At 35.9% G+C, this 19,179-nt stretch overlaps 1 protein-coding gene across 1 annotated transcript; it reads left to right on the top strand.

The window, feature by feature from the left end:
- Positions 1–39: 39 nt before the first annotated feature.
- LOC138314398 (probable ATP-dependent RNA helicase DDX23) lies at positions 40–18,378 on the top strand. Its single transcript, XM_069254709.1, has 14 exons — positions 40–292; positions 4,961–5,077; positions 6,299–6,404; positions 6,897–7,035; positions 8,105–8,289; positions 9,397–9,573; positions 9,876–9,955; positions 10,608–10,833; positions 11,575–11,720; positions 12,318–12,495; positions 12,914–13,153; positions 14,100–14,360; positions 15,094–15,268; positions 16,266–18,378. The coding sequence occupies exons 1-14, from the start codon at positions 198–200 to the stop codon at positions 16,490–16,492; spliced, it is 2,352 nt and encodes a 783-aa protein (XP_069110810.1). The 5' UTR covers positions 40–197; the 3' UTR covers positions 16,493–18,378.
- Positions 18,379–19,179: the final 801 nt, after the last annotated feature.

Below are 19,179 nucleotides of genomic sequence, written 5' to 3'. Positions count from 1 at the left end.
TTTTGCAATTATTTTCAAGTTACTTCTTACACGTTGTTTCGAGACTTACCAAATGCAAAATGGCGGCGCCCATGTGAACGTTTTGTTGCGTTCGGCTATTCACTTGAAACCAAAGAAATACGCTTAACGGTTCTTCAAGACGAAAGACAGCTGTACATCAAGGTCTATCAAGTATCGTACATTATCTTTGCCCGAAAATGGAAGTCGGAGACGATAGGCGGGATAGAAAACGCGACAGGTCCCGATCTCGAGAGAGGAAATCAAAGCGTCCAAGATCTCGAAGTCGTGACAGGTAAACAAGTCGAAGAAAAAAAACCCAACTAGACCGATAATTTAAATGCTAAGTTTTAAGCATTCCATGATACACCTTAAAACTAACAAATCATATTCCCTCAGGACACAGTCGTTTCGGTACCAGTTCATGCCACCATGTCACATCTGGAAAACAACAACATACTTTACGACAAACAACACGGCTTTAGACCTTCCAGATCGTGCGAAACCCAACTGGCCACGTTCATACACGACCTCACACAAAACCACAACAACAACACGCAGACAGACATCATAATCATGGACTTTGCAAAAGCCTTTGACAAAGTACCACACAAACGCCTTCAGTACAAACTCAAATACTACGGCATCACAGGTAACACACATGCATGGATAACAGATTTTCTTTCACATCGCACCCAGACAGTAATACTTGAGGGCAAACACTCACACAAAATACCAGTAACATCCGGAGTCCCTCAAGGAACCTGTCTGGGCCCCATACTTTTCTTAATATATATCAACGACCTACATGAATACATGAAACACAGCACCCTTAGACTTTTCGCAGATGATAGTATCATTTACAAGACCATACACAAACAAGAAGACACACAGAAACTACAACACGACCTTGACAATGCAGGACAATGGGAACACGACTGGCTAATGCAATTTCACCCCGACAAGTGCAACGTCATCTCCACTACCACCAAACGCAACAAAATCCACCACAACTACACTCTCCATAACCACTCACTTGAACATGTCAAACACAGTAAATACTTAGGCCTCACACTGCAAAACAACCTCCAATGGGACAAACACATAAACAACATCACCGCAAATGCAAACAGAACACTAGGTTTCCTAAAACGAAACCTCACAATCAATTCACCACACATTAAAGAACACGCATATAAAGCACTTGTTAGACCCAAACTTGAGTACTGCTCCTCTATCTGGGACCCACACAATACTGGCCAAATACAACAAATAGAAAAAACTCAACGCAGAGCAGCAAGATATGTACAAAACAGGTATCATAACACTTCTTCAGTCTCAGACATGTTATACATACTCCAATGGCCAACACTACAAACACGCCGTCTACAATCACGACTCATCCTCCTATATAAAATCACACACCATCTCGTTGCCATCAACCCAGAACAATACCTAACACCTGTAGACACCCGCACTAGACACACACATCCCTATGCATACAGACACATCGCTGCCACAAAGGATACATTTAAGTACTCCTTTTTCCCACACACCATCACATACTGGAATCTCCTCCCTGTGGCAACAGTACAAAACACTACACTGGAGGGCTTCAAGGCAAACATAAACAACGTAGCCCTTGAAGCCCCCACTCACAAATAAACACCTCATTTTTTATCATGATTTTAACCTATCTACTTTTATCTATTCCAGCACCAGAAAAAAAAAAAAAAAAAAAAAAGCACAGTATATAACCCCTTCCCCCACGCCACTGAGCCAATCACTCACCTAAAATCGTCACTATTGACGGCTGGTGACAAACCAAAGAAGAAGAAGAAGAAGTTCGGTCCCGTACCAAGACGTTTCGATTCCGCAAAATTTAACCGAAGTCGTTTCGGTGTTTTCTGAAAAAAATCGTACCTAACTATGCATTATATGTTGTCAAAACGACATCTCCCTTCAAACAGACCCCCTGCATACGGGTAAGGCTGGTCAGCACTGAGTATAACAGGAGAGGAAAACTGCACATACATGTACAAATGTAGTGACGACAGACCGGGTTTAAGGATGTATTCTTCTGAGGTTTCAGTCCCGTTGAAGTCTCGTTTCAACATAAATCAAAGAAGTTATGCGATTTTCAAATATAACTTATCAGTATCTGTAGCAAGTTGCCAGATGCAAATTTTGTCAAAAAATTACATTTCTATTTTTAGTAGATTTTTTTATACAGGGATTTTAAGAAATGGCCCATTTAGCGGCCATTTTGAAATTGTGTCTTTTTTCGCTTCAAGTAGAGCCACAGTTTTTCCATTTTTTACTGAAATTGTTTTTACTAAAATCATCACTGCGCCAGCATTTTTAGCTGTATTTAGCTAATTTTTGCTGCAAATCGTTACTAGGTTCGTAGTAATTAAGATATTGAGCATTAATATGTGAAACGATACACGTTTGTGAGTTTATTTTTACATTTAATGGTAATTTGGGCACTTTAATTTTTTACTTTAAAATACTGAAAAATAACAAAAATTAAAATGGGGCAAAAAAGTAAGCACACGGACCCCCAATTTTTCTTCCTGATTTAGAAAGAACTACCGTTTCCCTATTGATATGCAAAATAATAACAAAAGTTTAATACCAGAACTTTTCCTATAATGGGTTAAATTTGGCAAAAATGGCTGAAAATGGTGCATTTTGTAGCTCAAAATTAAGGGGTAGGGGTAGCATATGTTGTTATTCTGAGAAAAAATATTAGTCTAATTGATCAAAACTGGTATATTTTTAAAGAAGACTACTAGAAAATGAATTCTACAAACATTCATTCATATCAAACATCTCATTAGGAAATTATGGCTTTAATCGCTATCTCATATGGTCAAAACGGCAAAATTCCCATAAAATCCAACATTTTGTCAACTAGGTGTCTTCGAGTGACAAAAGCTCAAAAACGAGCACACGGACATATGGTTTTTCTTCCATTTTCTTTTATGGTACGAACTCCTTTTTCCAAAAATCTATATGAGAAAAAAAGTTTAATACAAGAAAATTTTGACTTCTCAGAGGTGTACACCCTTAACTTTAAACCTCCAAAACACAAACCAGATACTCTAATATAATTTGAGGCGAAGCCTATCTGAGAGCGCAGCAGTTAATATATTCTTTCGTTTGTTTTTCAACTGTATGTGTTACTAAATAGAAATATGCCAGGTAAATAAAGGATTTCCAACGGCGAAAGAGTAATCTCCCCTGACCTATAGGCATGTGTTTTGTTGTTATTGCTTAATGTATGCACTGACTAATTGTACTTTTAGAAACCATTTACAGAATTATTAATTATTAGAATCATAGCTTTGCTGAATTACTTGCATTGAGTTTATAACAAGAAAAACAATATTGAACATAAGGTACTTCTACTTTCACTTTCTGCAAAAATACGTGACTGCATGCGGCTACAAATATATCTCTACGTCATTCTCCATTGCCATGCGGAAAATTCCGAAGCAACGGCTCACATAAAACGGCTTTTAAGTAAAGATTCAGGACAATATGTAATTGTTAGATTCAGGTAAGAATAAATTGGAAGGTTAATCTTTCACTCATGTATATATTAATTTTGAATTTTCCAAGTATAACTTGTTTATAATCACTCGAGAGTGTGATTTTGTAATCATGCGAGAGTATGACTTTGGATACTGTCTTGCGCAATGCTGGATCTTGTGTTAACTTACTGTTTCCGGTTTTTGAGAAAGTTTTCCAACTCTACATATAATAGATGATTTACATAGAATAACATTACCGAGCTCGGGACACCTCTATCACAAGGCTGACCTGAGGGCATCTAAAAAAATGAAAAAAGTGCTAATAAGACAAAATTATTGCAAAATTTTACAGTTTTGTGTAATTTTGGTCTTTATTATATTCATGCCTGGGCAATGGAAATCGAGGCCTCTAAAAGGGGAATGGGCGCTTATTGGGTCAAATACAGTAACCCTGTTAAGCATACTCCCAATGCTTTAAGCAGCGGTAAACAAGCTTGCCAATTTTGTAACAGGAGAATTATAGCGGCAAGACTGGGGTTTGAATCCAGGACCTCTCAACATTAGCTGGAAGCTCTGCTGATTACCGGAGCTGGTCACTCATGATTGATCATGATCATCCATTGAAATTGATTCGACTACATGAGTAACACTTATCCATTCGAGTTCCATTTATAGTTACCCAAATACATGACTTTGACAAGGAAAAACACTTGAAGTTGTTTCAAATAATTTTATCAAAAACAGACACAATTACTAATAACGTATTCGACTCAAAAACTCCCAGGGCGTTCAAAAAATTGAAAAAATGCAAAGGTGCTAATAAGACAAATTTACAGTATTGCAAATCTATACAGTTTTGTGTAGTCTTGGTCTTTATTTGTGTCTGGGTAATTGAAATTGAGGCCTTACAAAGGGGGAGGGGCGCTCATAGGGAGATGGGCTCTTATTGGGTCAAATACGGTATAAATTAGTATGTAATCAATTACACAAAAGGGGACAATATTCATAAAAGTCACAGATTTAATCACCTCCATTACTACCTACTTCATTAATATGTGTCTGTCTGACTTTTCCACTACAACAGTAGCCACTCCAGAATCCATATTATACTTAAATGGGACTGGAAATAGCTAGCTACACAGGTAAAACTTCATCTACCAACCATGACATTTTCTCTGAATATTCCTGATAAATAACAATGCAGAGCACCTAGATAGGCATTTTATCATGAGGCAATAGAAATCAAGTTAATACACAAAAATAATAAAATGTAGAGTCTTAAATCTGTTGTAATGCAATCTGAAAATTATAACGCCTTTTTGGATAAAAAAAAATTAAAACAATGCTTTCTCAAACTTGTACATGTACCAGTATATAACTATTGTGCTGTAAACATGATGTTTTCTGAATTGCTTTTTTTGCAGAAAGCGATCCAGAAGTCGTGAACGAAGAAGAAGCAGGAGCAGAGAAAGACGAAGTAGGAGCCGAGACCGTAATAGACGTAAACACAAAGACAGCAAGGACGGCAAGAAGGAATCAAAGTAAGACATGCCGGATTTAACTCATTCACCCCTGAAAATTCATAATGAACTATTCCAACATATGAGTCAGAAGAGTTCAAGGTTGTCTATTGGGGTGAATGGGTTGATATGTATCATTTTGGTAAATTGAAAATGTGCAACTTCTTGCATCAAAGCTTAGGTGTAGTTGCTACATATATACTTCCATATTAATTATCATTGGTCATAGTTTTCTCCATGAATACTGTTTCTGACACCAAAAATTGATTCAGAATATATATGTAATTACAATATCTGGCAGCCGTTCATTCTATAAAATGAGAGAAATGGGTCTTATATTTATATACTAAATTAGCTTAAAGTTAGTTTAGTTTAAAGATGCTCCACCGCTGACGAATGGTAATTTTTCACTATCAAAAACTGGAGCAGACGATTTAGTATTTTTCTTCAGTTAAAAAAGTTACTTACTTTACTCCATTGCCACCATTGAAAAGTTTGAGCTTCTAATTTTACTTAAATTAAAGATGCTCCATCGCCGACAGAGCATAAATGATATTAATCACTTGAACAATAATTGGTGTTTAATCGTGTAAATATATGTTTAATTAACACAAAAAATAATATAAAATAATTTATTTTGCCTTAGTACATGCGCAATCAGTACTTAATTCCATATAGGATATAGTGCCACGGAATTTTTTCGGGATGCAATTAATTATTTTTTGTAACTTTAACTTGAATTAAAATTAGAAGCTCAAACTTTCCAATGGTGGTAATGGTGTAAAGTAAGTAACTTTTGTAACTGAAGAAAAATACTTAATCGTCTTCTCCTGTTTTTGATAGTGAAAAAATACCATTTGTCAGCGGTGGAGCATCTTTAAAAAAAAAAAAAAATGATTAATTGCATCCCGAATAAATTCTGTGGCACTATATCCTATATATGGAATGAAGTACTGATTGCGCATACACCAAAGGCAAAATTAATTTTTTCATATTATTTTTTGTGTTTATTAGACTTATATATACATGATTAAACACCAATTATTGTTCAAATGATGAATATCATTTGTGCTCTGTCGGCGGTGGAGCATCTTTAAACAATATTTTTATTCAAAGATAAACATACATATACACCAATACGTATAGACAGCTCAAAGTTGATATTGAAAGAATTTCTTCTTATTGTTTTCTTCTTGCTGTTGCTGATATAATATTCATAAATATTTTATACGGCCGTTGTAGGGATTCTGTCAAAAAAGAGAAAGAAAAAGAATCGAAGAAGGTAGTGCCTTTATCATTGGAAGAGCTTTTGGCCAAAAAGAAAGCAGAGGAAGAAGCACTTAGCAAGGTATTTCATTTTCATTACATTCTATCATTGGTTATTAATACCGTAATTCATCGACAATAAACCTTTTTTATCAAGTCTTTCAGAACTAGGATAAATCCAGCAACAAGCACCCTCCCTATTTTCCAATTCTGTCTGCTCAAACTTCTTTTTGTGAAAAAAATCCCTGTATTAACCTGACTTTGGATGAGGTAACTTAAATAAATGATTGCACAATATACCTGATTTTACTCTTTTTATTTGATAAAGGTCACTTTTAACTATGATAATTTGTACTTAAATGATTTATACTTACATCTATATATACATATATACAACTATAAGTCCAGTCTTACCTTAACTAACAGCATGCTAGTCCCTGCCTTTTCGATTCAGCTTGCCAAAGGGTGTTATGTGTCTTGATAAAGGTGCAGATTGCCTGTTTTATATTTTTACTAACTGTTTGAATAATATGCTTTTATGTCATTGCTATAAATAATTATTTATTCAATCCAGCCGAAGTTTTTAACGAAGGAAGAGCGTGCAGCTGAGGCATTGAAGAGACGTCAGGAACAGGTGGAATTACAGAGGAAAAAAATAGACGAAGAAAAACAAAAACAGAAGGAGTTCTTATCTGCAGGCAAAGACTCTTATGGTAATGCTTATTCTCTTACCCTTTGAGGTACAAATTCATTCAAATTAAAATTAGATTTGTAATTCAGCTTCACTACGATGCTCTACATTACACTTCAATACAAGATCTAACAACTCTCAGTTCGGGGTCACCTCAGCATGACCCCTATGGTTAGTCAATCTGTGTGTCAGCTACGAAATCTTTGGTGTGGTTGATTCATTCAGAAATGTAAATGGCAAAAAGTATGTCCTGAGATGTCATATTCTAGGCCAGGGGTCATGCTGAGGTGACCCCGAATGGGGAGTTGTTAGATCTTGTATTGGAGTGTAACAAAGAGCATTGCAGTAGAGTGGGATTAAAAGTCTAATTATAACTAGATTGGGTATACTGGGGTGGTAAGTAAGTTATGCTTTATATATTCTGCCTATGCTTAACTTAACGGGAAATGAGTGTTATGGTATTATGCTTTAGATTTTAGTCTGTAGGTTTTGAATTTGAGTGTGTGTCATATATTTTCATAGTGTTCATGCATGTGTCTGGCCATTTCTTGCCTGACTCTTCAGAAAAACTCAGGAGTCTTCTAGCTATTTATTATCCAATTCTGTGCATACCATGTGTTGTCCGCATCTGTCCTATCTTGTCAAACAACCTGTCTTGCTTTGATAAATGGGATAGAAGCATGAGACAAAACACATTTATATGTCTTCAAGAGATTTCAAATTTGTTATACCCCCGCAACAAAGTTAAGTGGGGATATACTGTCTGTCTGTCTGCAGACACAACTTTATCTGGTGAATTGCTCCTAATTTAAATTACTTGACAGATTTTGATACAATTTGGTACATCAAAACCTGACATAAAGGGGAGTTGAGTAAACTATATAGGGTTCTGCAATGTTCGCTATTAATGGAGTTATAACTAATTTGTTCGGCAGGGGAGTATTAGTCGTCCACTCCGACGACAGTTCTAGTTTTTTTTCTCATCCTGATCATGATAACTTAAATAAGATAACTGCTTAAAATATCTACATTTACAGAATTCATCATACTGCTATGTTTTAAGCCTCATTTTGATTCTCTGTTTTGATAAGGTGACCGCTATGATCGAGACCGGGACAGAGAGAGAGAACGTGAAAGAAGAGAAAGACAAAGAGAGAGGGAGAGACAGGAGCGTGAACGCGAGCGTCGTGGTGAATCAGGTCGAGGAGAGGACACAGGAGAAAGGGTTAAAGTGTTAGAGGGCAAGGACAAGGAGAAGGAATCGGAGGCAATAAAGGTAGGTAAAGTGGTAATGTCAGAAGTCTGAGACAATAAAGTAGGTAAAGTGGTAATGTCAGAAGTCTGAGACAATAAAGGTAGCTAGGTTAAGTGGTAATGTCAGAAGTCTGAGACAATAAAGGTAGGTAAAGTGGTATTGTCAGAAGTCTGAGACAATAAAGGTAGGTAAAGTGGTATTGTCAGAAGTCTGAGACAATAAAGGTAGCTAAAGTGGTGATGTCAGAAGTCTGAGACAATAAAGGTAGGTAAAGTGGTATTGTCAGAAGTCTGAGACAATAAAAGTAGGTAAAGTGGTATTGTCAGAAGTCTGAGACAATAAAGGTAGGTAAAGTGGTAATGTCAGAAGTCTGAGACAATAAAGGTAGGTAAAGTGGTATTGTCAGAAGTCTGAGACAATAAAGGTAGGTAAAGTGGTAATGTCAGAAGTCTGAGACAATAAAGGTAGGTAAAGTGGTATTGTCAGAAGTCTGAGACAATAAAGGTAGATAAAGTGGTAATGTCAGAAGTCTGAGACAATAAAGGTAGGTAAAGTGGTATTGTCAGAAGTCTGAGACAATAAAGGTAGGTAAAGTGGTATTGTCAGAAGTCTGAGACAATAAAGGTAGGTAAAGTGGTAATGTCAGAAGTCTGAGACAATAAAGGTAGGTAAAGTGGTAATGTCAGAAGTCTGAGACAATAAAGGTAGGTAAAGTGTATTGTTATTGGGTTAGAACACTAAACAACTGTCATTGAAGGAGAATATAGGTCAAGATATCATCTTTATCAGGTTAAAAAAATTGTTATTTAAAAGAAACTTTGAAAACCAAATAACTGTTTAAAGTACATTATTCTGTATTTGCATATTATAGAGTTATCTGTCCTTGTGGGTAGGTAGGTATTGATTGTGACGTTATGTAATTGCGAGTGTCACATAAATATTTTTGTGAGAAAACAACATGAATTGCACTCACAAAATAATGACTTCACAATAGATACCTACCCGTAAGGGAGCTAACTCTGTAATATGCTAAGACAGAATATTACATGAGGAACAGTATATTGAGTCACTATAATTTTGATATATGATAATCTGCATATTGTATTAACACTCATTTCCTTGGAACAGGAACGCTATTTAGGAATTATTAAGAAAAAGCGTCGCGTTCGTCGTCTGAATGACAGAAAGTTTGTATTTGACTGGGATGCTGGGGACGACACATCACAGGATTACAATCCAATCTACAAAGAGAAACACTCCATACAGTTCTTTGGTCGCGGCCAAGTTGGAGGTATCGATATGAAGGTATGTCATTTACTATGGTTGGGATGTTTTTAACTTTTGCGTTTAGTACCTTTAACTATCGATTAGCTTCACATGACAAGTCTGGAAAGATATATAAAAAATAAACATATTTTCAATTAAATTTCATTTATTTTTTCATGTGATTAGGAATCACAAAAATGAATTGTTGCAAAAATGTTTCAAACGCAGATAGAGTTGAACAATGTGATCCTGAATGGCAATAATAAATTGAAGTGAAAGAAATCTTTTGGCATGAAAAACTTTTGAAAAATGTTCTTAAAGTAAAATTATTTTCATTGTAGCAACAAAAAGTTGACCAGTCCAAGTTCTATGGTGATTTGTTAGAGAAGAGGAGAACAGATGGAGAAAAGGAACAGGAAAAGTAAGATTGATGTCAGATTTGAAAAATGTTATTCTATAAATATTAAATCAACATGAAACCTTTATACTGTAAACTAAGTTTCTTTCCTGTGAGATTTATTCCCAGAATTTCATGATCTGTGCATAAAATTAGTGAAAATTTATTTCCGTGTATTAAGTTCTTTGACAATTCTTGCACAATTAATTTTCAAGGATATCTCCATTCAATTTTTAAATTTGCAAAAATTCAAAAATGTTTTGAAATGAAAATCGCAAAATTTAGAAGCCGAGAAAGAAAGTTTGGTTTAATACAGTATTAGTTTTGGTGCTACATTTATTTCATATGCATGGTCATTAGATCAGGATTGAAATGAAGCGCTTGACTAGCTATAGGTCATTTTTAAATTGGGATTGCGACGAAGCGCTTGACCACTACTGCCATTTATCTTCATAATTGACAAGATGATTTCTAGTTTTAAAACTTAACCTTGCAACAGAACTGTTTTGTTTAGAAACAAACTGGTAAAACTCAAGAGGAAATAAATCACCAAATAGTATAAAAATAAAAGATAACAAAGAAAATTCTGAAACTCGAGCATGGACAGAAAATATTTCGAAGTTCCAGGGATTATCCATTTAATACGTAATGATGGATTTATTAAATTTGATTTCAGGAAGAGAATAAAGAATGTAGCGAAAAAAGAGGCCAAACAGAAATGGGACGACCGGCACTGGATGGAGAAGTCTTTAACAGAAATGGCGGAGAGAGATTGGCGAATATTCAAAGAAGATTACAATATTTCCTGTAAGGGTGGGCGTATCCCGAACCCGATCAGAAATTGGAAAGAGTCTACTCTGCCGTCTGAACTTCTGGACGTAATCGACAAGATTGGGTATAAGGTATGATGAAGATAATTGTTGGATTAAATACTTCTTGATTGTTAATGTTGTACTAAGTTCACTGAAAGAAACTTGGAACAATGACTTGTATTACCTCTGCCCACAAACTTAGGATTTCTTCCTTAACAATAACATTCGATAATTTTTTAAAGATGCTCCACCTCCGACAGAGCGTAAATGATATTCCTCAGTTGAACAATAATTGGTGTTTGATCGTGTATATATATGTCTAATTAACACAAAAAATAATATAAAATAATTTATTTCGCCTTTGGTGCATGCGCAATCAGTACTTCGTTCCATATAGGATATAGTGACACAGAATTTTTTCGGGATGCAATTAATTATTTGTCATATTTTTAACTTGAAGTAAAATTAGAAGCTCTTTTCAATGGTGGTAATGGTGTAAAGTAAGTAACTTTTGTAACTGAAGAAAAATACTAAATCGTCTGCTCCTGTTTTTGATAGTGAAAAAATACCATTTGTCAGCGGTGGAGCATCTTTAAGGAATCCTAGCTATGAACCATCTAAATTTAAAATCATTTTATCACATATTCTGTCTGATATCCATTGTCTTCCTCTATGTATTTTTTTTCTTTTTTTTTAATATGTCACTTTTTAAAATGTAACAAACCTGGATAACTTTTAACTGACTGAAAATTCATTGAGACTTGACATCAGTTAACAATCATGTACCTTTATTTAGACAAAACCAGTCTTAAAGTTTTATTGTTTTTACAGGAACCAACCCCCATTCAAAGGCAAGCTATTCCTATTGGTCTCCAGAATCGTGACATCATCGGAATCGCCGAGACTGGCAGTGGTAAAACAGCTGCTTTCCTCATTCCTCTACTCAAGTGGATTCAGTCTCTTCCAAAAATAGTCCGGTAATTTGGTTATTTACACACAATCAAGTAAAACCTAAATCAGATATATTTATAATATGTAGATAATTTATTGTGTAGCAGAATTGGACCATCAGTGACAGGGTAGTTAACCAGGTAGTTGATAGTGTACTTCTAGAGCTGCCTTTTATCTCAAGTCTGAATTTGTCTGCTAAGGTTTATCTCTTCTTTTACAAAAATGGCAAGCTTTTTGTAAATCAATTTCTGACAGGCGTAGAATTCAATACTCTGTATGAAATTGAATTTTCTTGTAAAGATAATTGTCAGAGCCATTTCTACTGCGGCTGATAGATCTGGCAGAAGTTTGTAGGGACAATTTTTTCTGATCTGAAGGTGATGTAGAATCTGAAATGGTATTATCAATCATTTTTGAAAAAAATTCATTTTTCTATATTATTTATGGTTCCTAAATAATTATGAAACCTAAAAAAATTATATTAAAAGAAGTTTTCATGTTTTACTGTATAGTCAGACAACTCTCAATTGGTAGGAAATGACTGGTGAAAATTAACACATAATATGAGTATAATCAGCTAGTAAAATTAAAATCTGTAATATAAGCATAGCTTGTGTTTATAGGATGGAGGAAGCCGATCAGGGACCCTACGCTATCATCTTGGCTCCAACTCGAGAGCTGGCCCAGCAGATCGAGGCGGAGACTATGAAGTTCAGTGTTAACTTGGGTTTCCGTACTGTAGCCATTATTGGAGGTATTTCTAGAGAGGAACAAGGTTTCAAGCTTCGACAGGGATGTGAGGTATGTGCACATTATTACAAGAACGATTTTTTATGAAATTAAAGAGAAACAGTTTGTAACGATAACACAATATCCACACAACTGCTAAAGTTACAGAAATAAGTTCAAAATGTTCTATTACAATGTTATATTTTGTTTATTTCTAAATTTTGATTTTGGTAAAGTTAAACTATGACTTGGTCATGAAAAATCAAATCCCATTTTTACTTCACAGATGATTTTGAGATGATTTTCAAGTAGAAAATCTATCTATCTGCTTATCATTTGACAGGAGTCAATTATTGGTATCACAAGCGATCGTTTTACCTGAAAGTGGGTATCTTTACTTCACCTCTCACATTATTAATGGCATATATCATGTTCAATGTTATCTTTATCTAACTCCTCCCCTGATAACCTGTGTACTTATATACTTCAGATAGTTATTGCTACCCCTGGACGTCTCATTGACGTGTTGGAGAATCGCTATCTTGTCCTCAATCAGTGTACATACGTAGTTATGGACGAAGCCGATCGTATGATTGACATGGGTTTCGAGCCAGATGTACAGCATATCCTCGAATATTTACCTGTTACTAACATGAAACCAGACACGGAGGATGCAGAAGATGACACAAAGATGTTGGAGAATTTCAACACTACGAAAAAATACAGACAGGTACTATTTCATATTGTTTGTCATCCATACAGGAAAATATTGATATATTGTGAATATATGAGCAATGAATCTTCAATAATTTGCAAAGACTCTGTAGACTTCAAGTACTTTTGGTCCTTTATCTCAGTTTCAACTGAGGATTTGAACTCACTAAGTGTACTGTTTGAAAATTGTCTTCCATTATAAAACCAGTTGGGAATGAATTAAAGGGTCTTAAAGTTTTTTTCATAAGTTTTGAGAAAATCTAATTAAAGCTGAATGTTAATGTTTTTGTTGAAAGGTATAAAGATGAAATAATGGTAACAATTACTATGCAATATTTAATGTAATTGAATGTATATATAGAGTTAAAGGGACAATTCAGTCTAAGAGAACATTAAAATTTGTACATATATCGGAAAAACCAGTTCTTATGGAAATTAGATCAGTCGGTTTTACTGTGATATGCCTGAAAAGCCCATGGCTGTGACATGTGTGTAGATGTTCAAACTCTCTCGCTGTCCGCCATTACACATTGAGGTCGAACTTCTTGTATGCCGAACCCTGTCCCTTGCTCGTAGAGTAATGCAACTTTTGTTTAGAACTGCTCAAATCGCTAAAACAGTAGTGTGTTTACCTTATTAGGTGAATTGTCTTGCCTAAAAATCATTTTATCACTTCTCAGTGGTTATGTAGTTTATTTGTTTAACGTGCGTGACTTTGGCTCGGGTATGGTTACAGCGTCCATATTGTACCTGCTTTATCGTATTGATCAATGATTTGATATTTCAACAATATTAATAAAAATACTAAACAATGACGTGGAATTCGTCAATATTTCATGTTATATATTTCATAAGAAATGTAGAATAATACGTTTATGCCATATTTTGCTTCTTGGTTATGTAAAAGAATTAGCCTGAGCAAATTGTCCCTTTAATATGGTACGTTTTATGTGGTTTTACAGACAGTCATGTTCACAGCCACTATGCCTCCCCCGGTGGAGCGATTGGCGCGTACATACCTTCGGCGGCCCGCAGTGGTGTACATTGGATCAGCTGGTCGTCCGACGGAGAGGACAGAACAGATCATACACATTGTTACCAGTAACATGAAGAGGAAGAAGCTTCTCAGCATCCTGGAGGAGGGCATCGAACCGCCAATCATCATCTTCGTCAACCAGAAGAAGGGTGCAGATGTTCTGGCTAAATCTCTCGAGAAGATGGGGGTAAAACACTTAATGCTAATTTTGATTTATTTTAACTTGTTCACCCCTGAAGACACATTTAGGTTCTTCTAAATCATAGACTAGACCAGTCCATTATGAAATTTCAGGGATGAATGGGTTAATGAAAGGTTGAAAAATATGCTGCAGCTCTTGTTAACCTGTTCCCAGAGATATTGTTGACATGTTTCCATAGTGATGTGCAAGTCGCATGATCCAGTTGAGACATGTTGATATGCAGGTTGCCATGGAGATGTGTTGACATGTTACTATGGAGATGTGTTTACATAGTACTTTTTAAATGTATTGATATGTTTTCAATGAGAATAATTGACATTTCCAGTTCAGATGTAGTCAGATATTTTTATTAGGATGTTAGCACTCACCTGTTGACATGATTCTATGGAAATGTGGTCATAATTTGATTCTAAAATGAATGTGGAAAAGTTTCTATGGGGATATTTCCACACTGAGTGTCCTGTATGTACAAGTTATTAGCATATACTACAGAAATCTAACAAATATGAATTTGACATGAATATTTATAGAATTTCACAAAAAAGTTCTATAAATGTTCTCCTCTGAAAAGCTCTTCCCATACTTTCTACAAAGAAACACTAGAATAAAGAACTTTGTTATCTAAGGTCATTTGATGTCATTACCTTTTGACTATATTTTGTGTTTGCATAACAGTAATTAGAAAAATATTTTGAATTTGAATTTCTTCCTTTTACAGTACAGTGCCATTACACTCCACGGAGGAAAAGGCCAGGAGCAGAGAGAGTTCGCGCTGTCTAGTTTGAAAAATGGCTCCAAAGATATCCTGGTGGCTACTAACGTAGCAGGACGTGGTATCGATATCAAGGACGTTTCTATGGTGATCAACTACGACATGACCAAGAGTATAGAAGGTAAAGGAAAAACACAAGATGTACATCTGTATTTGTTTTTGTTACTCTGGTAACGTTTTGCAGTTTATGTGGTTCCTTTACTGTGGAGGTGCTATTGATTGTTTGCTACACGGGGACCTGACTCAAACTTCTAACCAACAGTATTATATATATATATATATATATATATATCTGTGTTCGATCGCTAACGTTTTCCCAGCTGCCGCTGGTTAACATCTCCTGAAGAACAGCGGCAGCTGGGAAAACGTTAGAGATCGAACACAGATTTGTTTTAGTTTTGTTTTTTTCTATTTAGATTCCATCACAAGGATATTCAACATCTATTTATTATATATATTATAGTATCAGGGGTATGAACTCCGTGGTAAAGAAAAACCTGTACAGGTCCCTGTGTTCTGCCATATGACTTTGAGTGAAGAATATGTAATATATTTTAAGATGTATGGTAATATTGACCTTTCTAAGACAAATAAAGGATTTTGATTGTATTAGTTTAAGTGAACAGTCGGGCAAGGATGGCTAAAGTCGGTAAAAATGGTGTGAATGTATCCAGTATAAATTCTTATGAAATGGAAAAATAAAATCCCTCGTCAAAGTCTGTCTGCGTACGAAGAAATTAATTTAAAGTATGGAAATTCTAAAACGTCCTCCCGGCTCACTATGTCCATGGTTACATTTCCACGCAGCCTCGCTTTCAATGCTTTCAACTTTTCTTTACTTTAATGGTCAGAACTGGGAAACTAAGCAGAACTTGACCGTCGTATTAATATGTGGGAACTTTTGGAAGGCCAATGAACGCATTTAGACTGGTTTTCTTTGCCCGACTATTCACTTTAAGGAAGAAAATGTCATGACGACCACTGATTTACAAAAAACCCAGTTATAGTTTATAAGGTTAAATTTCAGATGACTTGGAAAGTACAGATATTATTTAGTTTAAAATGAATACAACCTCAAATTGGTACTGTATATAACTAAACTTTCGTTTTTATTCCAGATTACACTCATCGTATTGGTAGAACTGGACGAGCAGGAAAGAATGGTATAGCTGTAACGTTCCTGACACAGGATGACTCACCGGTATTTTACGATCTGAAACAGACAATCTTAGCCAGTCCTGTATCTACATGTCCCCCTGAACTGGCCAATCATCCTGAAGCCCAGCACAAACCTGGCACTGTGGTGCAGAAAAAACGAAAAGATGAAACCATATTTCTGACATGAGTTAAAATTATGTTTATGTGTCGAATAACAAACAGCTGTTACTTGTTGCGGAATTCCAATTGTAAGAAACAATAAGAAACATTAAGATAACAGTACAATTTTAGGAGTAAGGAAGAGTTTAAACCTACGATTAAAACGTGTTGAATAAGACGTTTTTAGGTCATCTGACCCGAAGGGTCAGGATGACCTATAGTCGTCATGTTTCGTCCGTCGTCGTCCGCCGTCCGCCGTCCGCCGTGCGCCGTGCCGTCCGCCGTCCGCCGTGCGTTAACATTTCACATTTTGAACTTCTTCTCAAGTTCTACCAGTGCGATTTAGCTGAAACTTGCATGAAATTATCCTGACATGGTCCCGACAAAGTGTTGTTATTTTTCGGGTTGATTTGAAATCCAAGATGGCCGCCACAGCCGCCATCTTGAAAACACATTTTGAACTTCTTCTCAAGTTCTACCGGTGCGATTTGGCTGAAACTTGCATGAAATGATCCTGACATGGTCTCGACAAAGTGTTGTTATTTTTCGGGTCGATCCGAAATCCAAGATGGCCGCCACAGCCGCCATCTTGAAAACACATTTTGAACTTCTTCTCAAGTTCTACCGGTGCGATTTGGCTGAAACTTGCATGAAATGATCCTTACATGGTCCTGACAAAGTGTTGTTATTTTTCGGGTTGATCCGAAATCCAAGATGGCCGCCACAGCCGCCATCTTGAAAACACATTTTGAACTTCTTCTCAAGTTCTACCGGTGCGATTTGGCTGAAACTTGCATGAAATGATCCTGACATGGTCTCGACAAAGTGTTGTTATTTTTCGGGTCGATCCGAAATCCAAGATGGCCGCTACAGCCGCCATCTTGAAAACACATTTTGAACTTCTTCTCAAGTTCTACCGGTGCGATTTGGCTGAAACTTGCATGAAATGATCCTGACATGGTCCTGATAAAGTGTTGTTATTTTTCGGATCGATCCGAAATCCAAGATGGCCGCCACAGCAGCCATCTTGAAAACACATTTTGAACTTCTTCTCAAGTTCTACCAGTGCGATTTGGCTGAAACTTGCATGAAATGATCCTGACATGGTCCCGACAAAGTGTTGTTATTTTTGGGGTCGATCCAAAATCCAAGATGGCCGCCACAGCCGCCATCTTGAAAACACATTTTGAACTTCTTCTCAAGTTCTACTGGTGCGATTTGGCTGAAACTTGCATGAAATGATCCTGACATGGTCCCGATAAAGTATTGTTACATCTCTGGTTGATCACAAATCGAAGATGGCTACCATGACACTATATCTAATTAATTTCCTATATGTTTAGGCCCTTGGGCCTCTTGTTTGAAATAAAATTTGTTGAAAGAAATTGAAAATGATCCTGACATGGTCCTGACAAAGTGACACCATATATAATTAATTTTACTATTGCCAAGGTAGTCAGATGACCGTTAAGGCCCTTTGGGCCTCTTGTTAAAGAACTTCTTCCTTCTGTTCACTCAAACCTGTCCACAAAGACCACTCCGACTCAAGGGACCAAGAAAGATGGTCTTTATACACAGCTCAAATGGTTTGGAAATTGACCTTAGGAACTCTCAAACTGGCCTTATTAAGTAGGTTGTCTTTATACACAGGTGGTCGCATTGGCAGTTTGACGGAGTGAAGTTGAATATACTATTAGATAGTTGAAATTGCACATAAAGTTTTATACTCAAAAGTCTGATACATCGGGTTAATCTAGTGCTATGACCTTGTTATGAATTTACCAAGGCAATAAAATAGTCGATGTTACTATCGATAACTTCCATGCTCTAAGCACAATTATGATGTGGTTAAGTGAATGAATGTGTATCTCAATGTAAATGTCTGAAAGTGGATTAAATGACATTAAAAAATAATAGCAGTCAACTGATTTATTTTTTCAATTGTAGTGATGATTTTGTAACGGGATTGGACTGGGTCGATCATTGGTGACCAGGTAGCTCAGCGGTATAGCTTTCGGCTAGTGTTCGTTTCAAAATAGCTACTAATTACTTTTGCTTTTCACCAACATTTATGGAATTCATTTTTAATTATATGGAGATATAACACAAAAACCTGCGTGTACTTTAAATGAATCAAAATGGTACATGATGAGAATACAATCAGATTCTTTGTGTTAGATCTCCATAACATAAAATATCTATTCAAGTTTGTAAACCTAATATTTAAGGAATAGATGTTTATTTTGTTGCGGTTATGAGGGTATAATGATAATGGAGCACGTGTAAATTATGCAACCCCGGCAAAGCCGGGTTACATAAAATTTACACGGGATCCATTATCATTATACCCTCATAACCTCAACAAAATAAACATATATTCCTTATATTTTATTTATTCATGCGGCAGTTGCATATTTTTTATTTAAGTACCCATATTTTTTTGCTTTCCCGTCATTGTCAACAAATTCGATAGAACAGCTGATTGGAATGGAGTCATTCATATGTTCCCGCCAAAAGTGGGGTCATGACCCGACATTGCTACGCCATCGACTATTCCCGTAACAATAGAACGGCCACGCATGTTGTGCTAACATTGTACACTGATAATGATAATACTAGAAAGCATGGTTATTGAGTCAGTGCAAACTGTAAATATTTCATTCTAAACTCATGTAATTTCAATTTTCTTGACGGACATTTTTTTTTGTGGTTAGA

The sequence above is a fragment of the Argopecten irradians genome, chromosome 2 (assembly GCF_041381155.1).
Source record: "Argopecten irradians isolate NY chromosome 2, Ai_NY, whole genome shotgun sequence".
In the NCBI taxonomy this organism is placed as follows: domain Eukaryota; kingdom Metazoa; phylum Mollusca; class Bivalvia; order Pectinida; family Pectinidae; genus Argopecten; species Argopecten irradians.
This window is presented reverse-complemented; position numbering and strand designations above follow the sequence as displayed.

Excerpts from the sequence above, each read along its gene's own strand:
- LOC138314398 (XM_069254709.1), top strand. The coding sequence starts at position 198 with ATGGAAGTCGGAGACGATAGGCGGGATAGAAAACGCGACAGGTCCCGA. Across the intron at positions 6,405-6,896 it reads AGGAAGAAGCACTTAGCAAG|CCGAAGTTTTTAACGAAGGA; the intron begins GTATTTCATTTT and ends TATTCAATCCAG. Across the intron at positions 11,721-12,317 it reads TCTCTTCCAAAAATAGTCCG|GATGGAGGAAGCCGATCAGG; the intron begins GTAATTTGGTTA and ends TTGTGTTTATAG.